Source organism: Typopeltis vanoorti, chromosome 4 (genome assembly GCF_054136105.1).
Source record: "Typopeltis vanoorti isolate ZY-2024b chromosome 4, IOZ_Tvanoo_1.0, whole genome shotgun sequence".
NCBI lineage: Eukaryota > Metazoa > Arthropoda > Arachnida > Uropygi > Thelyphonidae > Typopeltis > Typopeltis vanoorti.
In genome coordinates, this window is record NC_143552.1 from 169,775,957 (window position 1) to 169,790,489 (window position 14,533).

The window sequence follows — 14,533 nt, forward strand, 5'->3', positions numbered from 1 at the left end:
TCAAAATGGATGGTTGCTGATCTACCTGTTTGTCCAAAGTAAGACAGCTTGCAGGAACAGGGTGCTCTATATACCCTATGATCTGGCAGGAGCTGATCACAGGTGGAACAAATTAGGGTGGTAAGTTTACAGTGGGGATTAAATGCTGTATGGAGGTTGCACATTTTTTTAAGGACTTGGCTATTTTTTCTGATGCCACAGATGGTGATGGCATTTCTGAAGTCCTAAAGGGATGGCCAGGGAATGGGGGAGGAAAAAAATGATTATTTTTTTAATTCTGTAATTGCTGTAGCCATTGGAAAGGAAGGTGTTGTGTATGCAGTTGAATTCGATTGAAAGAGAGGTTCCACTGGAACAAAGCTTTTGGACTCTATTGGTTACAGTTTTAATAATGCCATACTGTTGAGAGGGGTGGTGGTGGGAGAGCTTGTGAATGTATCTGCCTGTGTGAGTAGGTTTTCTATATAAAGAGAAGGAAAGATTACCATTAGGAAGGCATGTACTAAGGTGTCTAGGAAGGGTAAACTATTGATATTTTCCTTTTCCATCATAAAGTGGATTCTTGGATGTAGGCTACTGAGGTGACTGAGGAAGGAGTCTAATGTGTCTGGGCCATGAGACCAAATAGAGAACACATCATCTATAAGCCCCCTCTCAAACCTTCTATCTCAGTCAGATAGAAGGTTTGAGATGGGCTGAGTCTGTGGCTCGCTTTTCAAAATTTCCATGTAAAAACTGACAAGAGGTCGAGAGAGAGAGAGAGAGAGGGGGGGGACCATAGCTATTCTCTCTATCTGTTTGTAAATTTTGTTCTTCCAAGAAAAATAACCAGAATTGATGGCAAAATCTGACTTCTTTAGGTTCCAAGTTTCATATCCATAAGTCGCTGTTGGAAAAGCAACTGCATCCAAAATTCTCAACTTTGTTCCCATGGAAATAGATCCATCCTTCAAGATTTTAGACAAGTCTATGACTGTTGTTTTACCATTCTTAATCTTCTTCTGATGTCTTCTGAACAGTAATTCTTCACATTAATAATGGATCCCAGTTACTCAAACTTGCTGACTTCCTCAATTCTTTCTCCATTAAGGTACACTTGTTTCTCAAGAGCTTCACTGTTTGTATTTTCTTTGAGAACCATAATCTTTCTCTTGCTAGGATTGTCCTCTGTTATTACTGATCTTGTTAACTTTATCAAGAATTTGCCCTAGTTTTTTCTTGTCATTACAGAGGAGTACGGTATCATCGGCATACCTCAGATTACTGATCAAGCTACCACCTATCCTAATTCCTGTCTTGAGCTTATCCAATGCTTCACACATGATGTCCTCTGTATATATACTAAACAAGTGAAGAGAAAGTAAACATCCTTGCCTAACTCCTTTTCCCACCTGAAGCCAATCAACCAATCCGACACCTGTTCTTACCATGGCTTCTTGCTCCCTGTACAAGTTGGCTATCAACCTGATAGCCAACTTGTACGGTATCATCAGCATACCTCAGATTACTGATCAAGCTACCACCTATCCTAATTCCTGTCTTGAGCTTATCCAACGCTTCGCACATGATGTCCTCTGTATATATACTAAACAAGTGAAGAGAAAGTAAACATCCTTGCCTAACTCCTTTTCCCACCTGAAGCCAATCAACCAATCCAACACCTGTTCTTACCATGGCTTCTTGTTTCCTGTACAAGTTGGCTATCAACCTGATAGTGTGTTGAGGAAAACCCGTTCTTTTCATTACTTCCCACAGTTTCACATGATGAACACAGTCAAAAGTTTTAGAGTAGTCTAAGAAACACATTATCAGAGGAAGTCTGAATTCTTTATATTTTTCTATGATCTGATCTCTGGTGCCCTCACCTTTCCTAAAACCTGCTTGTTCCTCGGACATCTCTGCCTCAACTTTGGCCTCAATCCTATTTAGCATGATCTTCAATAAAATTTTGCTTTCATGAGATATTAAACTAATAGTTCTATAGTTCTTGCAAGCCTTCATATCTCCCTTCTTATGTAGTGGTATGAAAACCAACTTCTTCCAATCTCTAGGTCATGAGCCTGTCTCCCATATCCTTGTAATCAATCTATGAAACACTCTTATCCCTCCATCTCCTGTGGCCTTAATTAACTCTGCTGGGATTCCATCTGCACCTGTTGCCTTATTACTGTTAAGCTGCATAACTGCTCTTTCAACTACATGCCTAAGTGGAGGAGGTTCCAAATCAGAATTTTCTTGGTGAGAGGGCTCCTCCAAATTTTCTTTATCCACTGTACTGTACAGTTCCTCACAGTATTCTTCCTATCTGTTTTTGATTCCCAATCCTTCTGTTAGTAATGCTCCATTCCTGTCCTTGATGACATTCAATTTGGGCTTTGGATAAACACAAAAAAACATAAATATAAGGTTAGCAACCATAAGTTAAACACTACCAAGCAAAATTTGTTACCATATGAATTCTGGAAACAAAGCACTGTTTGCAGAAGGTTTGCTGAAAAGTTGAAACCTGCATCATATGAAAGGATAAGATTTCCAAATGTCACACAGGATCATTCCTTGGTCCTTAGTAAGGGTGTAATAAGAAAGGATGATTATAGTTGATTATTTTATTCAATGAGAGATGAGGTAGTCTTCAAAGTAGAGCATAGAGCTCGTTTCAATTGATGTGCTGGGAGAAGTAATAAGCTGGATAAGAAGTGATTTCTCTTTTATGAAGTTCTTTGAGAATTTTTGATATAAGGGAAGAAAAAAAAAAAAAAAAAAAAAAGAACACCTTTAAATTAATCTATATATGAAGGGAAACATGCGCAGGGAATTCTGTAAACCCCAGGATGCTTGTAGAATAGGTTATCATCTTTAGAAAAGGCTGTATAATAAGAAGAGGTTTATAAGGCACTCTGATATGAGGTTTAAGGGGATCAGCAATTTCGCTTGAAAATCTATTGATAAAAAGGACAGAAACAGTTCCTATAACACATATCAGGATTTTGCAGGATTAGAGAAAAGCAATTTTTGGACAAGCTTTTCTGGATACCTGTTGGATAAACACAAAAAAACTTAAATATAAGGTTAGCAACCATAAGTTAAACACTACCAAGCAAAGTTTGTTACCATATAAATACTGGAAACAGGAGGTGGCATGAATCAACTGCTATCAAGCACTGTTTGCAGAAGGTTGTTGTGAAGGGTGGTGCAGCAAAGATGAATGGAGGTAACAAATAGCATGTTGGCTTGCAGTATAAGTGAAGTATGAAACCATTATCTGAATTTTGTGTGATTAAAACATCAAGAAAGGATAATATTCCTCTTCACTTTCTATTTCCAAAGTGACAAGAAAACTATTCTGACATTTGTGATATGAAGAATAATGGTCATTATTTTGAAGGAAAACAAAAAATAATTAAACATAGATAGACCTTTATGCCTTTCATAGCAAAACTGGTGAAATTCGTCTATGAAGTAGATAATGGATATTATGGAAAAGTGATTTATAATTACCTACTATATTTCAATATTTTCTAATGTTGAAAAAAAAAAAGAGAAAATACATACCTTGTTCACGTATTATCTCTCTAACACCATGAAAGAAGCCTTTATATTTAGGATTTGCTCCTGTTTGGTCATTTATGAACTTTACTTTGATTGTTTCCATAGGTGTAACAGCAAATATTGCTTCTGAAACTCCAGCACCAAGACCACACAACAAACGTTTGCTAGGTGGAAGATTACCTCTTTCATCTAAATTTCGTTTTTTTAATGATTCAAAAGTACCAAACCTGAAAGCAAGAGAATAGTGTATATTAAAGTCACCACAGTTTAGTGCCTTTAATATACACCACATTAAAGTCACTACAGGTTATTATATTTGCATTTTTGCAAAGATCTGATATATAATAAAAAAAAAAAAGAATTATCAGTATTGAAGTTCATTTTAACACTACTCTGAGAATGTTTCATTATCATTCACATTATTAAGCAATGTAAATTAAAATGGTGCTATTCGATGACTCAGTTGGCCAAGCAGATAACACTTCTGCTCTCTAATCAAAAGTTCTACATTTGGTCTTCAGGAGGGGTTTTCAGATTACCTAACCTTCAGATCCCTCATGGTGCTAATATGCAATGGGTTTATAATCTTTTGGGTGGGATTCCCATAAATAAAATAAAAACTCAACATTCTTACTATAATGTTTTTTGCTAAAATTCGACAGATAAAAGATATCAGAAATGAAAGAAACATAAATGAAATGAAAGGTAGTGAAACTGAGAGAGTGAAAGAATGCACGAATGTAGAAGAGAAAGTTAGTGATAAGGGAGCAAAAGAAAGTATCAATAAGGAAACAGAGGTTGCGAGGCTACAGGAGTGACAGAGTGAAATTAGCAGAATGCAAGATTTGATGAAAGTTGTTGAAAATGAAATGAGGAATATGCAAAGATAAGAGACATTTAGTGGAAACTAATGAAAGTGTGCAAAAAGAATAGAATTAAAGAAAAAAAGAGTAAAAGAGGTGACAAGTGACTCCAGGATAGTAGTGTATGGAGATTCCATAGATGATTACATAATGAGAGAACTCATAAGATCTGCTATCCAGGTGAGAGAAGAAAAGAATAATTCAGGCGTTGGACATGAGGAGGAAACAAGCAGGAGAACTAATGGTGGTTATGGAAACAAATGATTTAAGTGGACATAAGGAGTATGTAAGGGCAAATATCAGGAGGTTATTCAGAAGAGTGAAAGAAAACAATGTAGTGTCAGTGTGTTGCCGAGGTATGACAATGATGAGTTGAGATGGAGAGCTGGAATCATGAATAGTATGCTAGCAAAGCTGTGTGAGGAGAAGGGAGTACAGTTTGTGGATGTATGGATGCATGTGTCTGAGAGAAGAATGGAATTATACAGGCATGGTAGGTTGTATTTAAATGGCTTTGGAGTGTACTGCATGCAAGAGATCAAAAGTAAGAGATGAAGTGAAACATCAAGAGAGTAGTATTGAAGAGACAGAAGTGCTTGGCAGTGGAAATGATGGTAGTGTGAGAGAAGAGAGAGAATGGGATTGCAAGAGGAACAGGGAGACATGGAATAGGGAGAGTAGATACTGAAAGTAGCAGTGAATGTGTGTATTGTGTGTATGGAGATGGAATATATTGCGATGTGGGTGGGGAAGTTGAGATTAATCAGATATATGCAATAAGTGGTGATAAAGATGATTGGACAAGGGCAGGTGTGGTGGGGAAATCACAACCAACCAACTAGTGGCTTGAATAGCACTGGTTATAGACCTAAAAATTAACTGCTATGTTTGTTTACAAATGCCAGAAGTATCAGAAATAAAGGGATGAAATAGTTTCAATAATTGAATTTATATGCCCCAAAATCATTGGAATCAGTGAAACATGGTTGAAGAATAATAATAAATTAAGTTTAATCCTTTATCCAAGTGTGTGCAAACTTTGTTTGCACACACTTGGATAAAGGATTAAACTAAATTTATTATAGTCTAACCAAGTGAAAAATAAACTTCTAATATCTTTCTCTAAATCCAGAGTAATTTAATAAAAAAAAGGTGGCACACCGTTTGGCAGCTCCTATAGGATGAGATGACTTTGCTAATGCTTCTGCCTTGGTATCTCCACTTGGGCCTGGCTCCCACTGAAGAGACCTCAATAAAGGTCGAAACTAGTCTGGGTAGTGGCCCTTCCCTTAATGCATAACATTATACATATCTGCAAGGAGATGTGTTTTACATTATGGGAGATACTGAGATAGGAGTGTTGGTAGCTTGCTCCACCTTTGCAAGGAGTTGCCCCGTGTTGTACCACTTTACCCCAGTCCTGAAGATACTTTCAGGTGCAAACTTTGTTTGCACACACTTGGATAAAGGATTAAACTAAATTTATTATAGCCTAACCAAGTGAAAAATAAACTTCTAACATGGTTGAAGAATATGATATCATTATGGGAATAGAATAGAAGGTTACAGTATTTTTCACAAGGACAGAAGAAGTAAGAAGGGGAGTGCTGCTGATGATAGCTTTTTCCACTTTATGTGGATATAATTCCACATAAAGTGGAAAAAGATGGAAATAGTGGAAATGATTATGAGGCAGTGCAGTGTGGTGTAATGTGGAAGTTGATAGGCCAGGGAATGTAGAGAGTGGTGATGAAGAAATGTATAAACAACTTGGATTAGTGAAAAAGGAAGGGTAATTATTGTGGGCAATTTTTATGACAGTATAGATTGGAATGAAGAAATATCATTTGGGAATAAGGAAAAAGAATTTTGTGAGAGATAACTATCTCAGGCGGCATGTAAAGAAGAGCATGCAAGGAACAAGAATTTTAGATCTGATCATATCATCAGAGGATGTAATTGTGAGTGAGGTTTTACACATTCCTCCAGTTGGTGAGAGTGATCATGAAGTGATCACCTGGGTCGTGGCAAGCCATATGTGGACTTCTGTGAGTTAAGGAAATATGTGGAATTATAAGGCTGGTGATTGTGACAAGCTTAGCAAACAGTTTGGAGCTAGAGCATGGAATGAGGAGATGAGTAATAAGAAAATAAATGCTGTTTGGGAACTGACAAGAAATACATAACAACATCAATGTGTGAATGTATTCTGAAGGCCAAAAGGCTGCATAAGGTAGGTGTAAAATGAATGAATAAGGGGCTTAAACATGAAATCTGGAGGAAGGTACTTTGGAGGCAGTACAAGATGAATAATGATAATAATCGGTTTCATTTAGAGTATAAAGAACAAGCCAGGAGAGCAACTCAATATGGAAAACAAAAGTGCAGTAAAAGCAGAAATTGGCAAATCAGACAAAGAAAAACCCTAGAGAGTTTTTTTAGATATGTGGCAAGAGTAGAAGGAAGAATGATCATGGTGTTAAATTGTGAATTTAGGAATTCCAATCTTATCACGGTTTAACAAACATAACCCAATGAAAAGGAAAATAAATACATGGCTACAATCCACAAAAAATAAACAAAATACTAAACACTCCTAAGAAACCCCTCCCACCATCCACCACAGAGAACTACAACAAAACAGTCACCATCCCTTACATTAAAGGCACATCCGAAAAGATCTCAAGAATTCTCATTAAACATAAACTACGCACTACATTCAGACCATGTAGCAAATTAGCCACCCTCATCCGCTCACCCAAGGACAGCATTCCTCCTTTATCACATCCAGGAGTCTACCAAGTACCCTGCTCATGCAATCAAGCCTACTACGGTCAAACAGGAAGAACTGTGAATATCCGCATCAGCGAACATAAACGATACGTCCGGAAATATCATTATGGGAAGTCGGGCCTAGCAGACCATGCTCTGGATACCCCTGCACACAGGATCAACTGGAAAAACACAAAAGTACTACATAGAAACCCATATAAATCAGAGAGATTGTTCTTAGAGGCGACAGAAGCCCTAAAACACACCCCAAATCTCAACAAATATGGCTGTATTAACTTGCCGAAGATCTGGGAGACAGTCATATTAAGGAAAAACTAGCACTTTTCTAGGACTCTAGCAATATATGATAGCGTTTTTTTTTTTTTTTTTTTTTTTTTCAGATAGATGGCGCCAAAATCAGGACTCTAGTCTTTGTGTTGCTGCTACAATTTTGTTAATGTACACCATGTTGTTTTAGTCTCGCGTATTGTGACAAACAGTGTTTTTGTGCTCTGAAGATGCTGGTTATAATACCAGCGAAATATCAGCATCAAGTTAATAAATTAATTATTTACTTAGTTTCTGTGTTCTATTATACCGTTAAAATAATAAACAACATAAACAACAATAAATACATGTGTTTGTCTCTAACTGTTATAATACAACTTTGTAAATATGTTAAATGTTTCAAACTTAAGTATTTCAAGAAAAGACCACTCACTTGTCTGTGTAAATAACAGTGGATGTATATATTTAATATTTGTTAGAGCCATATATATTAAGAGTTGTTGAATGACTTGCACAAAATTCTTAAGGGGATGTAAATCCAAAGGTCATGAAGCAGTAATGCGAGGGGAAGCAGTTTGCTCCAGGCGATCGCATACCAACGGCGCATGAGAAGGGTAATGGAGAAAGGTGGTCGCTGCGACGTTGACCCACATGACAAAAAGTTCCAAGTGCTAGGTGGACATCGTGGAGTGCGAGAATCGCCGAGATAGAGGGTGAAATAAAAGGGTCAAACAAGGCTTTTTTGTTCCAGATCTGCTGGTGTTGGTCTCTCGGTGTCGTGAACTGGAGAAGGATGGCAGCACCTCCACTCCAGAGGTTTTGGTCAAGGCATTGGTGGAAATTCGAGGTCCGTAGTCCCGTGGAGCGAGAATAGGCTCAGCCATCCCCAGAAGTAAGGGTTACGCACTCATCATGCAGAGATTGTGAAAGTTCACCGATAGCATGGAGAGCCACATGCGTGCTTAAAGCCAGCAGAGGGAATATCTATGGAAAATTCAATCAAGGAGAAACAATTTTCTGCGGATCAATTAGTGTGATGAACTTCCAAGATAGATAAGTAGAATTTATTAATTTTGTTAGCTATGGTTGAAAGGATTTGTGTTGTGTTGCGATTCAGAGGAAAGAACATCAATAGTATCATAAAAAACTGAACTGTAGTGATCTAAAGATGAATACCATAAATTTACTGCTTCCTTACGGAATTGAATTATAATATGTGCTTAAAGAATGTTAAGATAAAATTCAGAGTGAAGATTGATATTAGTAACGAATTGTAAATGACATTAATGCTATCTACAGTGGTCTGGTTGTGACTGAATTAAAGTAATTATTACTATGAATATCGTACCTAGCTAGAGTACTTATTTTGTTGATAGGATTGATATTGCTAATATAAAATAATCAGTTAGAGTATGCGTATGTTGTTAAGAGTACTTTAATGATAACCTAATTGTCAGGAACCTTCTTAGAGTGAGAACTAAAATAACATGTACTGTATATGTGTATTTATAGTGTTCAATAAACCTTGCTTTTGAATCCAATTAAGATTGTCTGTAATTTGGAATCCGATGCACCTCTTACAAAAACTTAATACGAACCTAAGCGGGAAATTAGGAAGTAGAGATTTTGGTCACATCTGCAAGATCAAAGTTATCACTTAATTACATTCTAGAGATCGCCTCTTGATTGATATAGTTTGTTTAATCTAAAAACCTTAAGTGGCACAGCAATAAAAATAAATTTATTAGAGCTTTATGAGAGGTTGATCTTAGATACTCCGGTATTGGCTCGATCCTGAGGCAATTCCTTCGTTATTCAGGAAGTACTACGTGATACCTGAGAAAGAGTCCTATGAGTATTTGTATGATAGACTAAAAAGTAAGTATATTAGAAAGAAATCGACACAACAATGGTAAGATGATGTTAATGGATGCAAATGGTAGATTGGTAACTTCTGCAGAAGACATTGCTGAGGTATTCAGTGATCAATTTATAAGTGTGTTTCATCCTGATCACGGTGGAATGATGAACTTAAGTGTAGAGGACATAGGAGAGGATGGCTTAATTGTGAGTAAGCAAGAAGTATTTGAGGAAATAAATAACCTTGATGTCAATAAGGTGATAGGATTTGATGATGACATAACACCAAGTATCTTAAGGGAATGTTCCATGAAATGGGCAGTGATATTGACATGCCTGTTTAACACTTTCATTGCCAAGCTGAAAATTGGAATTTCGTGTGGTGGCCATATTTTTTTTATTTTTTTATTTAGTTAGCGACGTCAATGCGATAACGCGTGATCGGCCGTTTGGTGAGAAGTCGCATCGCGTGATTGGCAATGAACATGTTAATTAAAGTCTTACAACAGCACAGGTTCCAAGGGAGTGGAAGGAGGATAAAATTATTCCACTGTATAAAGGTGATAATAAGGCTGTAGCTTCAAATTATATGCCAGTCTATATATCTGGAGTTGTGGTGAAGGTACTGGAGAGATTGGTGATAAGTAGCATACAGAAATGGGTTGATAACAGTGGTATTCTCTGTGGTTATCGGCATGGATTTGTTAAGAGGAGATCATGTTTCACTAACTTACTTATGCACCATAACAAGGTGACAAATACCTAGGACAGAGGAGATGCATATACAGTGTGGTACTTCAATTTTGCAAAAACCTTTGATAAGGAACCTCACACACCATAGTATTAAATAAATTGAAATAGATGGGAATGGATAACACACTTCTGAGTTGGATCAGTAACTGACTGTCAGATAGATATCAAAGTTTTATACGGGGGAGGGAGGCAGTATCCCAGACCTCCATATATGATGTACTGCAGGGGTTAGTTTAGGGACCATTGTTGTTCAGTTTGTATATTAATGATATTGGGATGGGTATAACTAGTGATAATGCAGCTGTTTGCAGACAATGCAAAATTAAAGAGAGCAATGCAGAGTCAAGCAGATGTCATGCTTAGATGGGTTGTAACAGAGATCCCCATGAGTAATCAAGGCTTAGATCTGATCTGATCTTATTAGAGGATGCCACTTTGATTGAGGCATCAAATCCGATTGAGAGAAATAACCAACATTCAACCTGAGCCATAAGAGAGCTTCTGTAAGAAAAAGGGATATGTTTAGAACTACAAGGCTGGTGATTATGCATAGCTCAGGAGATAGCTTAGAGCAATACCATGGAAATGGAGTTAGGTAGAAAGGAGATCAGTGACTCTTGACCACTGGTTCAAGAAACACTTAGAAGCAGCAATATGTCAGAATGTATATCAATGGTCATGAAGTTAAATTATTGGCACCTTAGTAGCGGCATGCATCATTCTAGTGAAAAAGACCTGAGTGCGATTCTCATTAGGAGATGAGGAATACCTATATGGACCTTTTCAACTGTAAATACAGCAAAACCCCAAAGTTACACGGTAGGTGGGACCAACAAAAAGCGCATAAGTCGAATTTGCATAACTCGGGGTATAATTTTGCATGTAATTTATATATACAAACATAAAATTGGGACCAAAGGTTTACAAAAACACCTATATTTTTTAAGAAATATAATCATAATTGTAGTTTTTCATACATATAAAAAAGAAAGTTATTTCGATGTCAATGGTTTCATAAAATCTAATAGATTCGTCTGATGGCATAATGTCTTTTTCTTGTCATGCAAAATTTCTTCATAGCAAGCTAATGATTTTTTTATTCCTTGCCTTGTTCGTTCCTCGTTAGAATCTATGTCCTCCAAAATCTGTAAACCTTTCTTTTATTATTGTTCCTAATGTGGATTTCTGTAGATCGAACTTCTTTGCTAGCACACAAATTTTCATTCCGCCTTCAAAATCCTTAATAATGTTGAGTTTTGTTTCCAAAGTCAATGTTTTTCTTTTCTTGCTAGCTGTAGAAGAATCGGACTTGCTTCTTTTGGATGACGTTATTATTTTTTATGTGATAAAATTTTAATCAAGAACATAACATTAAACAATCGCAAGGTTTGTAGACTATAAAAATCGTGTATGAATGGAGACCATGCGAAACATGTCAGTGCTTGTTCACAGTTTTATATACATATAATTTACATTTACGCAGTTTTATATACATATAAAAAACTGCGTAACTCCGGATTCACGTAAGTCTGGGTATGACTGTACATTACTGGTCTCACTTGAAGATAGAGGTTTTCCCCAATGGAAAATAAGGTTTCTCATCTTATGAAGACAAACTGGCCAGAGAACACATGCAATTAACAGACAAAACTATTGCATTGTTAATAACCAAGACAGCATAGTGCAGACAGAGGGATGGTAAAGCATAGAGTGGTTTACTATGATGAATCCTGAAATTTCATGGATGTCATGTAAAAATAAAATAATAAAACAGGATAGGTGTAAGTGGATAAACGGTGAAATGAAGCAGGCATGGAAATAGGCATAATAGAAGCAATAATCAGTTGTATCAAGAATATAAAAAGTAACCATTATAAGAAGTTGACTCAATTGGTAAGAAACTCAATGTGCTGCATTAATGAAATTTGTTGCAAGAGTCAGCCTTGAGTGTTGGTCAGAGAATGCACTCAAGTATGACAGTGTGAATGATGAGTAGTATGATCCTTCCATGATGAGTCTTCAGACTCCATAGAGATGCCCAAGCAATAATACTTTTATTCTAGATAAAATTAATTATAAAGGCCTATGCTTTTCATCCACTATTAACATGTTCAGGCCTAGCATTAACTAAAAATGCACACACTGAATAGAGACTAGGAGCAACTGTGAATAAAGATGCTATTTATTTCTAGTAAGTTACATGAATACAATAAACTGGCATTTCTGTATACTTTTAGTAGTGATATTTTAGTTGTCAATTTGAGTAAAAAAAGATCTTCTCTTACAAAAATGTTTATACTCAAATTGACAAGTAAACAGAAAAGAGAAGAAGTAAAAGATAACCTATTATTTCAGATTCCTATCAAATATACCTGAATAAGTACAACTAAATTGCTAAATCTACAGAACAAAAAGATTAATCAGCCAGCTGGTGCACTGTGATAGCATGTAGTGAGCCTCAGTATGAGAATACTGGTAAGTCATAGACTTAGTTAACCATATGTATGTTGAGGAGGGCTGGAAAAATTTGAAAGTTTCTTTAATTTTCCTTAAAAGTAGTTCCATACTGAAAAAGAAATGTTCACCAGGAGAACACCAGTATCATGGTGAACAGTTTGAAGAACCAGAGATTGTACTCTTCAAGAAATACATAAGGGAGGAAACTGTTCAGAAAGAACAGTGGAAAGAATGAATGAAGAAAATCTTTTGTTCTACATATGAGTTTGGATGATGATTTATGATTTTAATGGCACAAGGACAGCAAAAGGTCATACTGTGCCATATCAAAGATTATACACCCTCTGTCCAAAAAGAAACCGAACTTTTGATAGAAAATAAAACACAGGCCAATTATAATTATTCAAATCATTTATTTGAATCAATATATTCTCCCTCATCAATATAGCATTTGACACTGTCAGTTAATTCGTTAAATGAGTTTTTTTATATCGGTTTTTCGGATACTGTTGAGGGTCGTGGTTACTACCGCTTGAACGTTTTCAATGGTGTTGTATCACTTTCCTTTCATCGGCAAATGAAGTCGGGGGAAGAGAAAGAAGTCACAGGGTGCTAAATCAGGTGAATACGGCGAGTGATCCAACACACGAACTTGGTTTTTGCTCAAAAACTGTCTCACAATGTTTGAACAATGAGATGGTGCATTATCGTGCAAAAGTAACCAGCTGCCTGCATCACAATATTCATGCTGTACGCTATGAATTCTCGCTATCAATCATTTCAAAATTTCAAGATATAACTCACCATTGACTTGGCCAGGCAGAACAAATTCTTTGTGGATAATGCCCTTGGAATCGTAGAAATAAATCAGCATTGTGTTTACTTTTCACTTCTCCTAGAGATTTTTTTTTTCAGATGCCCCTCTTCTGGTGGTCTCCACTCGGCACTCTGGTGCTTTGTTTTGGGCTCATACTCAAAACACCACATTTCGTCACCAGTAATGATCATTTCAAGGAAGTTTGAGCCCTTACGAGCAGTTTTAATGAGGTCCTTACAGTGTTAAATTTGATACATTTTTTGGTAGTCGGCTTGTGGGGAACAAATTGCGAATTCAATTTACGAAGGCCCAAACTCTCAGTCAAAATGTTGTGCACAGGTGATTTTGGAATTCCCAATTCATCTTCAATCAATCACATGGACGATTTCGGGTTTTCTTTGATGAAATCATGTCCTTTTTGGACGTTAACTTCACTTAATCCAGTTTTTGGATGGCCCGGCTTTTTGTCATCCTCAAGCGTTCCACAACTACTTTGAAATCACTTAAACTACTCATAAACTTGAGTACGGGATAAGCATTCATTACTGTATGCTTTTTGAAGCATTTGATGTGTTTTGGTAAAACTTTTACCAAGTTTAACACAAAAGTCAATGTATGAACTCATTTTCCAACCATTTGTCAAAACGCATTCACTCTTGGCACTATAACTCAGCTACTAATGAAACAAATGTCATAAACAGTTGGCAACACTAATGAAGGTTGCCGCTTTCGACAACAAAAAGATACAACCGGTGGCACCACTAGTTTCTTCTATTTTCAAAAAGTTCGGTTTCTTTTTGGACAGAGGATGTAGCAGTACACAAGATAAGATAATCACAAACATCCATTACTGCAGCAGGATCCAAAAGTGGTTATGCTAACCACTTGGCCAACCAGGCTGGCTATGAGGTTTGAAAGTGAACTGCGAAGGATGCGACTAAATAGCTAATTCATGTAGGAAACAGATGGAACAATGGTTTAGAAGAGCATGGATATTATCGATAGCAATCTTGATGATCAGGGTACACAGAAATATTTGCATAAAATGCAAACAGCAGAAATTAAACATATGTGAAAGAGGGAGTGAATTGGATAGAAATGGTCATTAATCAACCCAATTGCCCTCTTCTATACTGAGTCAAGTATTCTTACAGAGCTCTTAAAAACACTATCC

The 14,533-nt window shown here is 36.6% G+C and overlaps 1 protein-coding gene across 1 annotated transcript in view; it reads right to left on the reverse strand.

Annotated features, from left to right (window-relative positions):
- sea (mitochondrial citrate transporter scheggia) overlaps positions 1-14,533 on the reverse strand; it is a 204,842-nt gene that overhangs the window by 71,115 nt on the left and 119,194 nt on the right. Inside the window, exon 3 of the mRNA XM_090391587.1 lies at positions 3,553-3,776. Coding sequence (XP_090247713.1) covers positions 3,553-3,776 — 224 coding nt within the window. The remainder of the gene's footprint in view (positions 1-3,552; positions 3,777-14,533) is intronic.